The sequence below is a fragment of the Gavialis gangeticus genome, unplaced genomic scaffold (genome assembly GCF_001723915.1).
Source record: "Gavialis gangeticus isolate Ggan-Ray unplaced genomic scaffold, GavGan_comp1, whole genome shotgun sequence".
Lineage (NCBI taxonomy): Eukaryota > Metazoa > Chordata > Crocodylia > Gavialidae > Gavialis > Gavialis gangeticus.
The window spans coordinates 48349163-48365332 of record NW_017729032.1 but is presented as its reverse complement, the minus strand read 5'-3'; the positions used below and the strand labels follow the sequence as shown (position 1 = coordinate 48365332).

The following is a 16170-nucleotide window of genomic DNA, read 5'->3' as shown; positions in this document are numbered from 1 at the left end:
TCCGCCCGCCGGGTGCCCTGCGGGGATGAGGAGGAGGTGACTCGGGCGGGCGCAGGGCGATCCCGTGAGTCACCCCGTCATTAGCGGCCTGGCCCGGGGCCGCCGCGAGACGCGGGGCAGAGGAGCCCGCACCGCCTCCCCGCGCAGCTGCCTGCCCCCGGCCCCGAGCCTCCTCCGCCTCCTGCGCGCCCCAGAGCCGGGACCTCGCCGCCGTCTCGGCTTTTCCCCGACTTGTGCTGAAGCCTCCGCGGAGCAGCAAGATGTCCAGCAGCGTCCCGGCGGACATGGTGAGTGCCGCCCGCCCGCCCTTGGCACGGGGGAGCCGGGAGAGGCCGTCAGAAAGTTTTGGGATGCTGAGCCCCGCTCCGTGCTCCTGGCAGTGTAGGTGCCGCTGGGGGCACGGGGAGCCGCGGGCTCCTGCTGGCATGCGGCGAGACCGAGCCGGGAGGACATCCTCTGTCTCTGGGACTCGCTCGGCTTTCCCCTGCCTGCTGTTCCCGTCTCAGCCCTGGCTCCGGGGCCGGGGGCTGGTGTCTGAGCCGCTTGCTCCAGGAGCAGGCGAGATTCAGGTTGATTCCTCCTCTCCGACCGACCCCGCGGGGTTGCTGCATCTAGCGCCGGTGTGGAGTGAATCTCTTCCCTCGGTACAGGTCAGCAGATTTAAAAAAAAAAAAAAAATAGAAACCCAACAAAACCCCCCAAACCCTTGTGTACCTCTTGACACAGTGAGATCTCTTGTGTACTAGCTGTAACCTGGACGTTTTTCAAGGGCACTCCTATCCTTTATGGCGGACTGTACGCCAGCCTGTGTTTGAGACCCGGCTCAGAAAGGTAGAGCCGGGGATATTTTGGGACTTGGGAAGGAGAAGGGGAGGACTCTCCCCTGAGTCTTTCATGTCTGCAAGTTCATCTCTGTGCACCATTGGCTTTCCTGATCTATGTGTTTCTAGGATACCACGAGATACAGTATTAATATATTTTGATGTACTTCCTCTTTATTCTTGCAGCAACACATTTTCCCTCACCAGGGAAAATTCTTTGTATTTAAACATGATTGATAGTGACTTGAACAGCGGGTTTTTTCCTATCTTTTGGTGTGAAATTACATTTTGCTGTCATAATCCAGTACTGTTGGAAGAAGGTAAAGATCAGTAGCCCTTGTTTCTGGCATGTGCAATATGCAGTTCATGGTTTCTACACATATGTGATAACTAGGCTATTGAAATGGAATAATGTGTAGGTGCTCCTTTTCATTGTTCCTTGTAAAGAGTTGGTTTGGCTACAGTAGAAAAAATGAAGTTGTTTTTTTTTTTTTAAAGGAGAAGCAGTAAGAAGAATAACAACTGTAAACAGGTTTTCAGGTTTTGGGGTTTTTTTTCTTTTGAGATCATATGTATGTTATGCCTCTGGAAGAGTGGGGGTAGATCTGTTGCCTTGAAGTCCAAAGCCCTTCTATGATATCTTCCTATCATAATATTAGTTAATGTAGTTTATTCTTTAAAATACCTTACATTTTCTACCGCCCAGTCACCTGTAATGACAATCATTGTTTGGCTAGGAAGGGTTGGATTCAAATCCGTCTGCACTACTGCTTACACTGGTTGGAGAAGTCCCTTGATGGTGACATGAAGCTGTTTCCCCCCTTTTCTGAGTTGAGCACACTGCCACCTCAGTACCCCTAGACCCTTCTTAACGGGGTATTATTTGCTGCTGTTAGATTTCTTGTGTAGAATACTCCATCTTATATCAATATATACACTTAAAAAAAGAAATGGACACATTTTAGCTATAAAAAAACCATATTACTCTGTTTTTTTTAAAGCTGCTAAGTGTTCTGATGCAGCCAGAACACAACTGGTAGAAATATCTGGGTCTAGAAATAAATAAATGATTTGTAAACCAGGAAGATCCTGTTACAAGTAATGACTTCTTTATAATGATTTTTAAAAAATCAAATGATACCGTTACCTCTGTCAGTCCACTTTTAGCCAACATTCTGGTTTTATGTTTGATTTTTCAGGACTGTTTTGGTAAATTTTTGTTGTTTAGCTGCAGTTGCTCTTTGTTTGGAGTACAGTGAGAATTGAGGCTGTTTAAGTACAGATTAGTCGAGAATGAATTTGCCAGATTTCCTTCTAGCTTCCTGTTATAAACAACCTTCTCACTTCAGATGTAAGAATCAGATTGTCTTGTTATTTATTTCAGCTGATAGTTCCTAGAAGAGATTTCTCAGGCCATCACCGTATTTATATTTAGGTTTATATTTACCGTAAAATTTTAGTAATTTGCATTTTCCTAATCCACTCACTCCATAATTTGCACTCAAAATTATCATTCCCTGCTTCTCAAAGAGGTAGCATCAGCAAAGGGGGACATTATATTACTAAGATGTCATCACATTTACAAAATATTCTAATATTTAATTCTGCTACAAAACATTTAAAACTTTTGTCAGGGAAATTAAATACATTCTGCAGTATTTGCCTCAAGTTTTTAGTGGATATTTAACAATTTTGATATTTGCAATTGGTACTTCATCTAGAAATACCAATTAGCATGGTTCTACTCTGTTGATATTAAGAATTATATAACTGTAGCAAAATTGTATTCCAATCCCTAGTTAGTACAGTATTTGAATATATACAGAACTTTGACCCTTTCCTTTTCTCGTCAATCTCGTATCTAATTGACTTCCTTCTAGAATGTTGTCTCTTTGTGGCTAAACATTTCAACATAAGTCTTAATGATTCAAGTAATAGTTCTTTATCATTTGCATTCCATTAATGAACTAGATTGTGACACGCTACATTCCAGGCATAATAATTGTGTGGTGTGTTACTGCCTTAGCAATACATACTGTGGAAAGGTTAAGGCTCCAGTCCTGCTAGTGTTGACCTCTGTACCCACTCAGTTTCATTTACTTCATTAGGACATCAGATGTGTTTGGGGGTCAGTATTGGCAGATTACATTGCAGAAGTGGAACCTAATTTTGTTTGGTTTTTTCCAGACATACTATTGAGAGTGTAAGTGATTATATGGATCATCTCATAATATTTCAAACGCTTTCACCAGGCAGGCTGTTAATTTGGATATTCAGTCCTGATTGGAAAAAAACTGTAAACAGCTTGCCTGTCAGATTTCTTTACTTAAAAATAAAGTCTCTCAGTAGTTTGTGGATTCATTTAGTTAGTTTTACTGCACCCTTTTGACTGAATAAAAATATTTAATAGTTTGCTGTTTGAGTTTTCATACAATTTCAGTAGACTGTTTCAGCATACCCTATAAAATCAGTGCAGAAGCTACTACTCAGATTAGTGCTCCCAGTGATTTCAGTGAAGTTGTCTTATGAAGGTTGCAGGGTTGGGTCCATGCTTCTCAAACTGTGATGACATTCTTCCTTAGAAATACAGCTCCCCGGGGACCTTGTAAGCTCTTTAGGTCAGGGGCCTTATGCATCCTTGACTCAACTAGTACCTGTTTTGCCTTTGGCATAATCTGAATATGAATCCTTTCTGCACTGTAAGACATTACTTAGGCCCAGGCAGGATTTTACTATTGACTTCTCTCCTGGGCAGTTCTTTGTCCTGTACATTTTTCTGCTCTTTGTCCTGTACATTTTTCTTCACGGTAAGGGTTGGCCAAAATTTGGAATGGGCTTCCAAGGAAGGTGGTGCTCTCCCCTAGCTTGGGGGTCTTTAAGAGAAGGCTGGATAGGCATCTGATTGGGGTCATCTGACCCCAGCACTCTTTCCTGTCTAGGCAGGGGGTTGGACTTGATGATCTGTTGAGGTCCCTTTTGATCCTAGTATCTATGAATCGGTGTCCAATGTGGGGACTCTTTTGGTTGTCTCTTTTGAAGAAACGTTATAACCAACACAGCAGTTAAAACTAGCAACTCATTGGAGTTCCAAGTTATTTTCTGGTCTGCCCTGGAGACCTTGTGCAACCTAGCATGTTATGCTTAAGTCTTAGTACAAGAGGATTGTTTTGAGTAAAAATTGCGTAGCACTAACTCTGCAAAGCACTTAGACAAATAAGACGGAGTTCATACCCCAAAGCACTTTATCTACATGGGCAACAGAAAAAGAGGAACAACAAAATGTAATTGGTCAGGTTAAGCCTGTGTCTTTTAAGTTCCACAGTTTCTAATGGGTTTGGGTGAGTGCATACGTACAGATCTTTTCAGTGAAAAGTACAGCAGGGCTGGGTAGCTTAGGATATACAGCCTTTGAACTGAACATCTGTGAGATACATAAGAGAAGAAGGTGGAGGCATGTTGTCTTGGATGAGAAAGGGAGTCTTGGCCAAAAACTGGCAGGCTGGAATAAGTTCAGACGAGAAGGACCTGAATCAGTTGTTTGTTGTTTATCAGCAGAGTTAAATTATTTCTCCACCAGTCTAAAACAATTAAGTAGAGGAACAGGCAGCGAGAATATCAACATAATGCAGTAGTAATAAGTAGTTTAATGTTTGCTATACTCTCAGTTTTAGGTTTCTGGGGATGTAATTAAATATGATGGCTGTATCTTACTTTTTGGTAGATTTTGTGGTAATATCTGAAATAACTTTCCTCATTTTTGAAAATGAGGACATATCAAGTTGACTGTCATGGAGAAATTGAAGGACTGACTAATAATACACATTCTTGTTCAAAGTTGATGCTATGTATATACTAGACAACCGAAAATTACTTGGAAATAATTATACCCCTCTCCTCCCATAAAAATCAGTAACCCCTCCATGGCTTTTACCAAGCGTCCTAATCACAATGATAACTTGAACAAATACAGTATATCTGTACAGGATGCTGTTCCATTTTGACAGGACCAAATTCCATAGTAGTGTTCAACTTACTCTTTCATGCTTTCATATTATCTTCCCCACCTCATTCACCTTGGAAAAACACAGAGCTATAGCTCTTAATTGACCATACTCCTAGATGCAAAATTTGTCAACAGTTATTTTTCAACAGTGATTATTTTTTAAGATTAGATTTTGTTCTGTGCTTTCCAGATAACCCAGCTCTGATTCCTGGGTCTTGGTTTCCCTCACATTTTCCAAGTTGCCTTGCAGAACTCACTTCATTGCTGTGCAAGAATATGACAGGGTGTCAACGAGTCATTTTCCTCTAGGCCTTAGGTGCTGTGCTGTTCTCCAAGCAGCTGACATTACCAGTCTGTACTTCAGATTCCTCCCGCTTCCTTGTTGCAAACTCTGTTTGCTCCCAAGTTTTGTGTTGTCTACTTCCAAGGAATGCTGCAGGGAATGTATGCTAAAAGTCCATTAACTCCCCCTTGCTGGAAGTGCTGAGCAGCCAGAGGCAGTTGCTAACAGGTCCCTACAAGATGGAGACAAAACAAATGTTGGGTACCATGTCATAGCAAAATGACAAAGTATTCAGCACTTGTGCTGTACTTTTTTCGTCTCCAAAATTTGTGATATTCTGCACCTGGGAAATAAATCTTTGTAGCCTTGATTAAAATTAGTGGTGCATTTCACAGTTCTCTGAGCTGTTTAGTCCCTGTGCAGACTCAGGCAGGCAGTGCTGTTCGTACTTTCAGTATTTCCACAATCAAAGGCTGCTTACAGACATGGAAAAAACCCAACAAATAGTGCTTTACTTTAAGCTCCCAAGCGCAGTACATGCCCAGAAGAAGCATCACATTAGTTTGACCCGATTCACCCAACATCTATATAGATCGTGTGCATCAGTGGGGCTTTTTGGCACTTTCATCTGATAGCCAATTGAATCTGCTTTAGATAAAAGCTCCAAAAAGCCTTGCTGAAGTGCATAATGTATAGAGATGCCAGGGAGCTGGGTCAAACTAATGTACTTTCTCTTCCAGTAAAGCTCTGTTTTTTGGGGGAGGGGGGTTGTTGTTTGTTTTTTCCATGTTTGTCAGCAGCCAAAATGGCTAGCAACATTTTATATTGGAAATTGAGATTCTAGAAGAGGATTCTGTAAAATCTGTAGTCATGTAATGTGAAATGTGTGGGACCTGTGCGTTTCTATTCCCATGCCTAAACTTATTTCTGTGTATAAATAAATCCTGGACCTGGGGTTGGCAACATGTAGCTTGTGGGCCAGATCCATCACATGGAGCAAGTTGATCCAGCCCACAGAGCTTGCAGGCTTTAGCAGCATTCTGGCAGAGCAGGACAATGGCTATTCCAGGGCTGGACAGGAAGCTGTGCCTGCTCCACAGCTGGGGGGCAAAGAAAGCAGCAGCATGGAAAAGCTGCTGCCACCACAGAGGCATCAGCTGCTTCAGAACACAACCCGCCTTGGATCCAAGCTGGGATGTTCCAGCCCCCTGCTATAAAAACTTGCTGACTGCTGCTCTAGACAGTTTCAGCCCCAACAGCTTATCACTTTCTTCCTGTGTGCTTGTAGAGTGAGCAGCACAATGGGCAACCTAATATTGACTGCAGTCATTGTGTAATGCTTCAGTAATATAAATGCTAGACATAATACAGGAGAAACGGTATAGCTCGCCAAGTGTTTGGCTACTGTCCAATGAATGAAGAATAGACTGGTGGGGAGGGAGGAGTGGTACACCCTACCTTTTATCTCTTTTCAGTTAAAAACAGCACCTAGGATGATTGTAACAATATGAAGGAGAGATGATAGAATTGTGACTCTTAAAATTACTGGAGTCCACTTAAAATTAATTACTTGTTTTTGCTAATGAATTAAAATAATTATTGTGTCTTGTATGCTGTCACTGTTGAAATCAGTTAGAAGAGTATGTATGCTGCTACTTACTTTTGCTTGCTGCTAGCAGATATGTTATTTAAGTGGATATTTAATATTTTCACTTAACCCAATAAAAATATGTTGTGAGGGAGGCAAAAACCAAACTCCCCACATCAAAAATCAAATCACCTTTTTTCTCCCAATGGAGAATCCCAGCTGCATTTTTCCTTCCATTTTTTTTCTTTTTTGTTTACTTTGACACTTTGTCATTCCAGAATATTTTCATGAATATTGAAAATGATGTGATCTGTTGGCTCTTACTTTGTAAGAACTTAGCAATTCTGGGAAGTCCACAGTCATTCTGGTTTGTTCTCTATAAAGATAATTTTATTTTTCAGTCTTCTGTCTGCAAAATGTTGGAATCTCTATGTATGCGGTTGGCTGTTTGTCATTCTAACGAACAGAAGTGGGAGCTTGTGATAAATACTGGAAACTGGTGATCAGTATTTGTATCAATACACAGTGTCAGTAACTTCTGATATATTCAATAATTTGTTTCCTACCCCTTTTCAATTTAATCCCATCGAAGCCATCAGTTAAATGTAGTGAAGAAGTTCTGCCATACTAAAAAACAGATATTGCCAACAGTGGTTAAGTAAAAGGTTTGCATTTATTTGAGGAATTGTGGAAGATTAGTACATGTGAAAAGAGAAATGTAACCTATTGTGTCCAAGCTGCTAAAAGGGACTTCTGGAGCAGGGGTGGGCAAAATGTGGCCCTCAGTCCAGATGTGACCCACAAGGTCATTTGATCTGGCTTGCGGGGCCCCTAAAAAATTTAGAAAATTAATATTTATCTGTCCCTGGCTGCCTGTCGTGCGGCCCTCAGTGGCTTGCCAAAACTCAGTAAGTGGCCTTTCGCTGAAAATAATTGCCCACCTGTGTTCTGGAGTATAGAATAAATTGTGAAGGTGACATTTGTTTGCTTTGTGAGGGAGCAAACAAAAGATGGAAACAATGACATTTAGGTCTTCAGAAATATTCAAACCTTGTTGTAACATCTAATTGCCCTAAAGCATTTTGTGAAAATTCAGTAATTCTTTCATAGCCTCCAATGAGTTTTATGGCTGGTTGGCTGAAGGAAGATTCATGTTCTGCAACTTGACAATCAGTGGAATTCCTTCTGAAGACTTGTGAAAATTGCATCCTCCCCACCTGAAGTATAGGGAAATTTACATTTAACAGGAAGAGGGCTTTGATCAAAACATAGCACACATTTTCCATAAAAAGGGCCTCTACAGAGAACCATTAAACTTTTTTTTGAAGGCAATTGAAAGGAAAGCACTTGGCAGATTACAGGGTGATGAAACGGCTGTCAGAGTCTCAGTCTTCAAATATTTTTTTCCTTTAGCTGCTGGCAAAACGAACTGGCTCAAAATAACTTGTCAATGGTGGGATCACATATATATTTCTTACCTAAAATTCTTTGGGAAATGGATTTCAGAAGTAGATGGAAAGTTTATTGCAGAATCTCATAGGGAGGCCTCTTTCCAGGTAAGAGATTGTGGCATTGCCCCATCAAAAAACTGTCCTATATATAGAGCTATCTTCTGGAGGGTATGTTCGGAGTAATAAACATGTCACATCATGCTGATTAACAATGAGGCATGTCTAGGATGCTTTTCCATCATGTGTTTGTCTGTTGTATTGGCTCCTGGCTGGTGTTGATAGTTGACATAGGTTAGAATAATACCCAGAATGAACAGATTTACTTCAAAGACCTAGACCAGTGCTGGGGCAGTCAGTATTGGAGGAAACCAAATGTCCCGGGCTCCCACCCTTTTAGTTCTGCAGTTGAGAATCTGGGGCTGTAATGTGTTCCTGCAAAAAGAAAGCTTAATAACATCTTCTATTGGACCAGCTGTAGGGTTGGACAAAATGTTATATGAGCTTTCGGACACAAAATGTCCTTCCTTGCATTAGAAAATTTGTCTGATGTCTTGCTCAGCTATACAGTTAGTCTAAAAAGGGTTATTGAACATTTTGCTTCTAGCATAACCCCTGGACTGTCACAGCTACAACAACATTACAGTCCTAATACAGTATGTGGCATTGTTAGTATTTTGTACAAAGCTGAATGCTTGACTGTTTTGGAAACTTTTCAGCAATATTCTTTATACTATATTGTTTTATAGTTAAGGAATTCTTTAAAATATCTTGGTACTAATGTCAAATCTTTAAAAAATGAACTGTCTAAATGTGTGTGTTCTTTAGGGTCTGAAAAGAAGAATATGTTTTATCTCAAAAGTAGTCTCCTTCAAAGTTGAGTAGTGCGACGTTGCTCAACCTGCACTGAGGAGATGCCAACCAATGTGGCAGTGCTTTATGCTGGCACAGCTCCATGCCACAGTAATGTTTCTGGTGTCTAGCACACATTCCAGATGGCACTATTTATGTCTCCTCAGGAATCTGGTCTGTATTTTTAGTCTCGACATTCCATCGTCATATTGATTAACATTGATTTCCAGTATTTTATTGTTGTTTTACTTTTCAGCTTTTCCTAGCTGGGTAATAAAATCTTGACATTTTGCAGTGGACCAGTTATTCAGCAGTGTCAGTTCTCTGTTACCCTAATGAACCACAGGAAAACATATATCTGAATTTCAGAGCAGTGCCCTTATTAATAAAATAACTTTCTTTAGTATTAGTATTACATTGGTTTCATGCATTTTTGTAGTCTTATTGATTGTACCATGCAAGAAGAGAGAGAGTGAGCTAATAATTGACTGTTCAGTATTTATATAATCTAAAATACTGCATTTAGCAGGTTTTATGACAGAACTCTTGTATGCATGAACCATTTGTGCAAATATGAAAATGAACTGAACTGTTGTATGTTTGGACAGATATTCAGTGACTTCAGTCGAGGTGTGCAATATACTAAGAATTATAAAATCAGAAGCTTGTGTCATTTTGGCTGAGTGTAAAAAGAAAATAATTTTAATTTTTACAAGCAATTTATGCATAGAAGCTGTTTTAAAAAACAATAATGCTAATGTAACAGATTTGGGACAAGTAAGTTATGGATATGCCTAGAGAGTGTCTTATACTTACTGGACTTTCATTGTGATTTGTGTCCTATCTTTCAGAGCAGGGGTCAACAACCAATGGCCCACATGCCAAATCTGGCCCATGGACAGGCTGGATCTACAGGTGGCAGCTCCTGGAAGCAGCTCCACAGCAACAGGGGGGTGTCCCCAAAGTCCTATTGCCTGCTCTGTTTAGTGTATTCTCCCTGTTCAGGCAGTGGAGGCATCCCCAAGTGGGTCTTTGTGCCTACTTCTATTCAGCTATTCCATTTTCAGCATCTGCCAATTGGCAGGGCGTGCAGGAGTGCAGCCCAGTGTGGGCCTGGGTTGCAAAAAGTGGCCCATGGTGGCAACCCTTGTTTTAGAGTAAAAGGTAAATTTGTATCTGGAAACTCATATTTGTATATATAGATACGTACACGTAGCTATTTTTTTTGCAAGAAAATCAAAGCTACAGAGTCTTGCATGTAATAAATCACTTCTTGAATGAGCAAGAAGATGCCTGTCCATAACTGTTTGTATCTTTTTAGTAATGAAAATATTAGAACTGAAATGTGGAATCTGTATAAAAATTAGTGACTTGAAGTATTATAATGAAGATTAGATGGGATCAAACAATATGCATGATAACAATGTCTGTTTAATAGAGGTGAACTGATATATCAGTTGAACATTGGATCAGCACTGATAAAAAATTAACATTATCGGCAGTCAGCTTTTTTTGGCCAGTGTAGCTGATAACGTCACCAGTAAATGCCAAGTGTATGTGAACAGACACAGCACGCATGCAGCCAGGAATGGAGCTGAGCAGTGTGGAAAGCAGCATCTGGCCAATAAGTCGGGGTGGAAGGGCACATGGAGGGGGCATATCGAGGCTCCCCCATGGTGAGGGAGGCAGTGCCTGCCCCTGCCCAGCCAGGGTGGTGAATGCAACCCTGCTGGGAGTGCAGGAGGAGGGGGAGGCAGTTCCTTGCTGCTGTGTGCACCCCTGGGGGAGGCGTGGGTCGAGGGTGACCTGCCCACTGTGGACTTGAGGCCAGGAAGAGGGCCGGCACAGCCCCTGGCCCCAAGCCCGCAATGGGCAGCCCACTCTTGCCCCACACACAAATCTGGTGGGTGCACAGCAGCAGGGAGCCACAGCCCCTCCCCCCATGGCCTCCAGACAAACCACCCACGGTTTTGCCCCACTCCCAGTGGGGTCGTATTCACTGCCCTGGCTGAACAGTGCCTGCCCCTGCCCCACTCCGTCCCTCATTGTGGGGGCCTTGATCTGTGCCTGCCCATGTTCCTCCCCCACAGCATCGCAGACTTACCGTCAGGGAGCTCCTCTCCAAGCTACTGAGTTGAATATCAGCTATCAAATTGCTATCTGCCAATATGGCTGTTTAATAATTGGCCATCAGTATCATCCAAAAAATCCTTATTGGTGTGCCCCTACTATTTAATACAAAAGAATAACTTAGAAGTCATTCTCTGAAGCAGTATCTTATCCTATGCAGGATTCAGAATGGTGTCTAGTATACAGTTGTTATCTGTTTTTCAGTTACTTTTACCTTGCTGGATCTTAATTCCTTCAGTTGAAGCTTTCAGTATTGGGCATCTGCTTTGGGCTGAAATTTTAGAGAGAAATATTGAGTTAAATATGGTTCAACTATTTGAGAGTAAGGCTGGAGAACATTGTTTTTTCCCACCAACATAAGTTCCTAGTGACTTTTTCTTTTGAGAAGCTCTAGCTTTAGACTTAAGTTTTGGGATATGGCCTTTCCTATAGTAATGTGCCTTTTACTGTGCTGGGAAAAGTGTGCACAAACTTGCCTAAGGTCTAACAAATCTAATATAAATAAAATATGAGACTTGCCCGTTGGAAACTAGCCATCTGCATATGTTCAGATTTCTAGAGCTTTGCAGCTGAGTTCTTGTAGTCTTTTAGCTACAGGGATCAGACTTGAGTCTGGACTGCAGGTGCTGAACAGAACTTTCCTTGTAATGGCTGTTCCATTCTGCATCTAGGCACCAGAAATCAAAGTGCGGAGAATCTCTCTTGTATTCTCTCTTCCATCCTCTCATCACACCAGGGTGCTGGCAGTGTGGAGGATGAAGCTGCCTTATTTAGATGCAGATAGGATGAGACAGACTTGAAGTGAAAGGAATACATCAGCAAGAGGCAACTGTTAGAATTTGACCATGTCAGTTATTTGACTGAAATTTCTTTATTAAATCCAAAGGCCAATAGTGGTAATATAGTACAGGCAGTCTTCAGATTTATAATTGGTTCCTGAAAACCACGTCTTAAGTCGAAACATTGCAACTTGGAACCAATTTTCTCATAAGAAACAATGTAATAAATGGGAGATTGGCTCCTGAACCAAGGCCTGATACCCTATTTTCACCAAAAATACCCCAGAATTTTATACTCTATCAATCATAGATGAGTAATATAGCTGCATTAATGTATTTATATTGTAAATAGCAATCACATTGATGCTATCCAAGGATCACATTGAAGTGTCCAAGGAAATTTGGACAGATATTCTCCAGGGAGATGAGCGACGCAATGAACTCACTGGCATGGCGTCGTACCGGATCAAGTGTTGTAAAGTCGAAACTGATGTCATAAAGTTGAAACAGGGTGTCAATTTATAAACGTTGTAAGTGCTAAACATTGTAACTCAAAATGTTGTAAGTCGAGGACTGCCTGTATCTTAAACATTCACTTTAATTAACTATAACAATGAGTACCTCTCTGTATTAGATGGCATTGTTATAGCACTTATTGATGCCGGAGTTAGAAGCATTTGATCATAATACTTGTAACTGGGTTAGCCAGATTGAAATTCTAGATGTCCCATGTTGCCTTGCTCCAGCTGATGCTAACACAGCAGCCCTCTTTCTTGCTCTTTTAGTTTTTTCCTTACATCATCATCTTCTGGGATGTCTTTTTAGAAAGTTACTTACATACTTACCGTTTCCAAAACTCCAAATATTACTTTCTCATCTTTGTTTATGCTTTCTTACTCATGGTGACATTTCCTAAACTTACTGGAGTTAAGTGTTCTGTGTAGCGATATTTTTTGCTGTTGTTTACCTCCTTTCCCCCACATTAATATGTTAACAGTGGCTCCCATCCTTTTACCTTGGCAGCATTAGCACTTTTAATTTTCTCCCTGTTTTTTTCTTTTAACAACATACAGTCAGTAATACTGTTAGCCATTACAAAACCTATAATAAATGTCCTTTGTATATAGTAAAATGATCCCTTCAGAAGGAAAATGGATCCCCATGAGGAGTCATACTGTTGGGGATGGAGAAGAATGGTATCAGGATGAGGGCAAAATGGGATTCACTAAGTGAAAAGAATGCGATTGGGTTGAAGAACCAGAAATGGAGAAGAGATGGGTCATATGGCAGGTTGAATGGGAAAAAGAAGAGGAGGTCAAGCTTAGAAGGAACGGGCAAAAGGATTATTAACCATGAGAGCACATTTTCTCCATTGTCTGGAATGATTCAGTTTAGAACTTGGACTGTTCACTGAGAATACATCATGGCTGTGCTGCAGAACTGTTTCATTTACTGCATAAGTTGGAAGGTGTTCAGTGAATGAAGCAGGCAGTTGCAGGAAGAGAAATATGGTTGTATGTATAAGGCAGTTGAATGCTTCCCTGGACAGTTGGATTATATCCCTCCACCAATGCTAGGCAAATTATTTACCCTAGTCTTTACACACATGATCACTAACTACATAGTCTTCTGTTTCTTTGTGCCTGTCTTGACACCTGGCCTGAATGACAGAAGTGCCCAATACTCATAGCTATAACTGAAGTCAAGAGAAGCTGTGCTTTAAGCATAGGAAGCTGAAAAATTGGGTCTTAGCATCTAAAACTGGTACCCAGTTGTAGTGGACACTGACTTTAATTTCGCTGCACGTCTGTTCCCTATTTATAGACTGAATGACCCTAGCCTTTCACCTCCAGAAAGGGTCTTATGAAATAAATTGTTTGAAACATTCAAAAACTAATAATCCTGTCTTCAGAGCAGCATTGGGCTGCACTTTGAACAAGGTGCATAAAACAAATGTTGAACTGGTGCTTATTAAAATTGTGCTCTGAATGGCTGTCATGAAGGGGAAGTAGACTGGCATGTATACAAATGCACAAGATGGGAGTAGAGGAGGGCAAACTGAGATTGCCAAGGAATTTTCAAACTGAGTGCTTGATTTCACAACTTCAATTTTTTTTTTTGTGTAGGAAAGATGCATTGCAAACTGCACCAGTGAACTTCTAGATCTAGAAATGAGTCTTCTGTGCTGAGTTTATTTCAAGCTTTCCAGTGAGTTGAAAATGGTTCTTTTAAAACAAATAGATTCTGAGATTCTTGGGTCTTACATTGCTGCATTGTTGTGCAGAGGGGCAAGTTGTTTTAGGTCTTTTTCATCATCGTAAAAAGATTATTAAATGTTTCTTCCTGGGGCGTAAGCAGTTATCACAGTAACCAGGGGAGTTGGCTTTAGAGTTGAAGATGTACAAAATAATATCAGTCACAAATTTAAAAATCCTGTAAAACTTCTATAACATAGTTTTGCTTGTAAAACTGCACTTAGAAAATAAATGAGAGTACATCATTATGAAACAATTTATATAAAATGCTTATGGCTTCATCCGTTATGCTTGCTGAGAGAACCTTTTTGTTTTCATTGCTACTGATAATCACTGATTTGAATCCAGTTTAGTCTATAAAATAATGGCAGAATACTTCATGTATGAAGTAAGTGTGTGATCTTAGTGATGAAGTGTACACAATGAAAAGCCTGCCAGTTCTAATGTGGGCATTAACTTTATGTATATACTTCTTAAAGAGGCCAGAGGTTTAGAGCTGAACAAATTTTTCCTCTGATAAGGAAGTTGCTCAGGATCAGTGTATTGCAGCATAGTCTTGGGGGGACTGCTCAGCATGGGGCCTGGAGCCAGGGTAGTTACAGGTGGCTCATCTGGGGAGGGGCGGGTGCTCCCTGCCGCTGTGCACACTCCCAGGGAGGAAGGCATGGAGGGGCACGTGTCCCCCAGATTTGTGTGTGGTGTGGTGGGCTGCTGGCTCAGGGACCCTACTGCCCTCCCCCTAGGGGCCCTCATGGCAAAGTGGGGCAGGGAGGTTCAGTATTGCTGCCAGAAGCCCAATGCCAGCTGCACTGCCATAGCGAGGCACCCCCACACCCCTCCGGCAGCAGCAGGGGGGTACAACTCCATGCTGCCATTGCTGTTGGATGGGCAGGGGGCACCTTGCCATGGTAGCGCTGTTGGCATGGGGCTCCTGTGGCAGCAGCACTGAGCCTTCCTGCCCACTAACGCCAGGTCCCGCCCACTGGGCCACAGAGGTGCTGGGGGGAGGGCAGCAGGGTGGGAACCTTGAGCCCACCGTGGGCAGCCTGCATCCGCCTTGCCCCACCCCCTGATGGGCTCCCCTCTGGTCATGCTGTCCATGGGGTTGAGGGGGTGGAGTTGTTCTCTGCTGCAGCAACTGCTGCCTCCTGCAGGTGGCAACATAGGATCAGGCACTGCTGGGTGGGGAGGTAGGGGGCTGTGGGCCCTGGTCCTGTTCCCCTGGCAGCTGGGAGCCCCCTCAGCTGTGGGGTGTGGCCCACAACACATTGAGAGCTGCAAGTGTGGTCCCCAATGGCAAATAATTTGAGAACAGTTGCTCTGTATGAAGCAAGTCTGCTGTAGATCTAGGGAAGACAGACATTCAGTTCTTAAAGGATTTTCAAATTTTGAATCTTGGCCTTCTGGTGAATCTGAATCAAAACTGAATTTCAGTATTCTCTGTGATGCATAGCTCTTGAAAAGCTTGTTTCAATGTAGACTCTTGGTATATAGCACATAATTAGAAATCAAAATAATTTCAGAAAAATCAAAATGGGAATTGCTAAGGTTGGAATGTTTTATCCCATTTTTCTTCAGAAACTGGATTCTAGCAAAATCAGTTTAATGAAGGGCTTCAGTAGAGCCACAAGCTAACAGAATTTGTCTGCATATCTTGAACTAGTTTCATTATGCAGCATGTTTAACACTCAGCTCTTCTACTTAAATCGCATTGATTTATTCTGGAATTACTGCAGCATTTCTGTGCGATTACCTGTTCTCTTATTGCTCTGTAGATTTTCAGGCAAACTCAAGGAGATGTATTGTTGGGCATATGGAGCAAAATAAAAAAATATGCAGAAATTGACAAAATAAATAGACATTTTAATATCCTCCAAAAGGCATTTGCAAGAGGCATAGCTATCAAATGTATTTATAAATAAAAAGGAAGTAAATGGTGGGGCATAACATTTTTTACACTGTTATAACTTAATTAGCATTTAAAACTGTGCCTGCTACTGCAGTTGGTTGA

At 41.7% G+C, this 16170-nt stretch overlaps 1 protein-coding gene across 1 annotated transcript in view; it reads left to right on the top strand.

The window, feature by feature from the left end:
- The first annotated feature begins 6 nt into the window (after positions 1–6).
- UBL3 (ubiquitin like 3) overlaps positions 7–16170 on the top strand; it is a 106007-nt gene continuing 89843 nt past the window's right edge. Inside the window, exon 1 of the mRNA XM_019524903.1 lies at positions 7–287. Coding sequence (XP_019380448.1) covers positions 261–287 — 27 coding nt within the window. The 5' untranslated portion in view covers positions 7–260. The remainder of the gene's footprint in view (positions 288–16170) is intronic.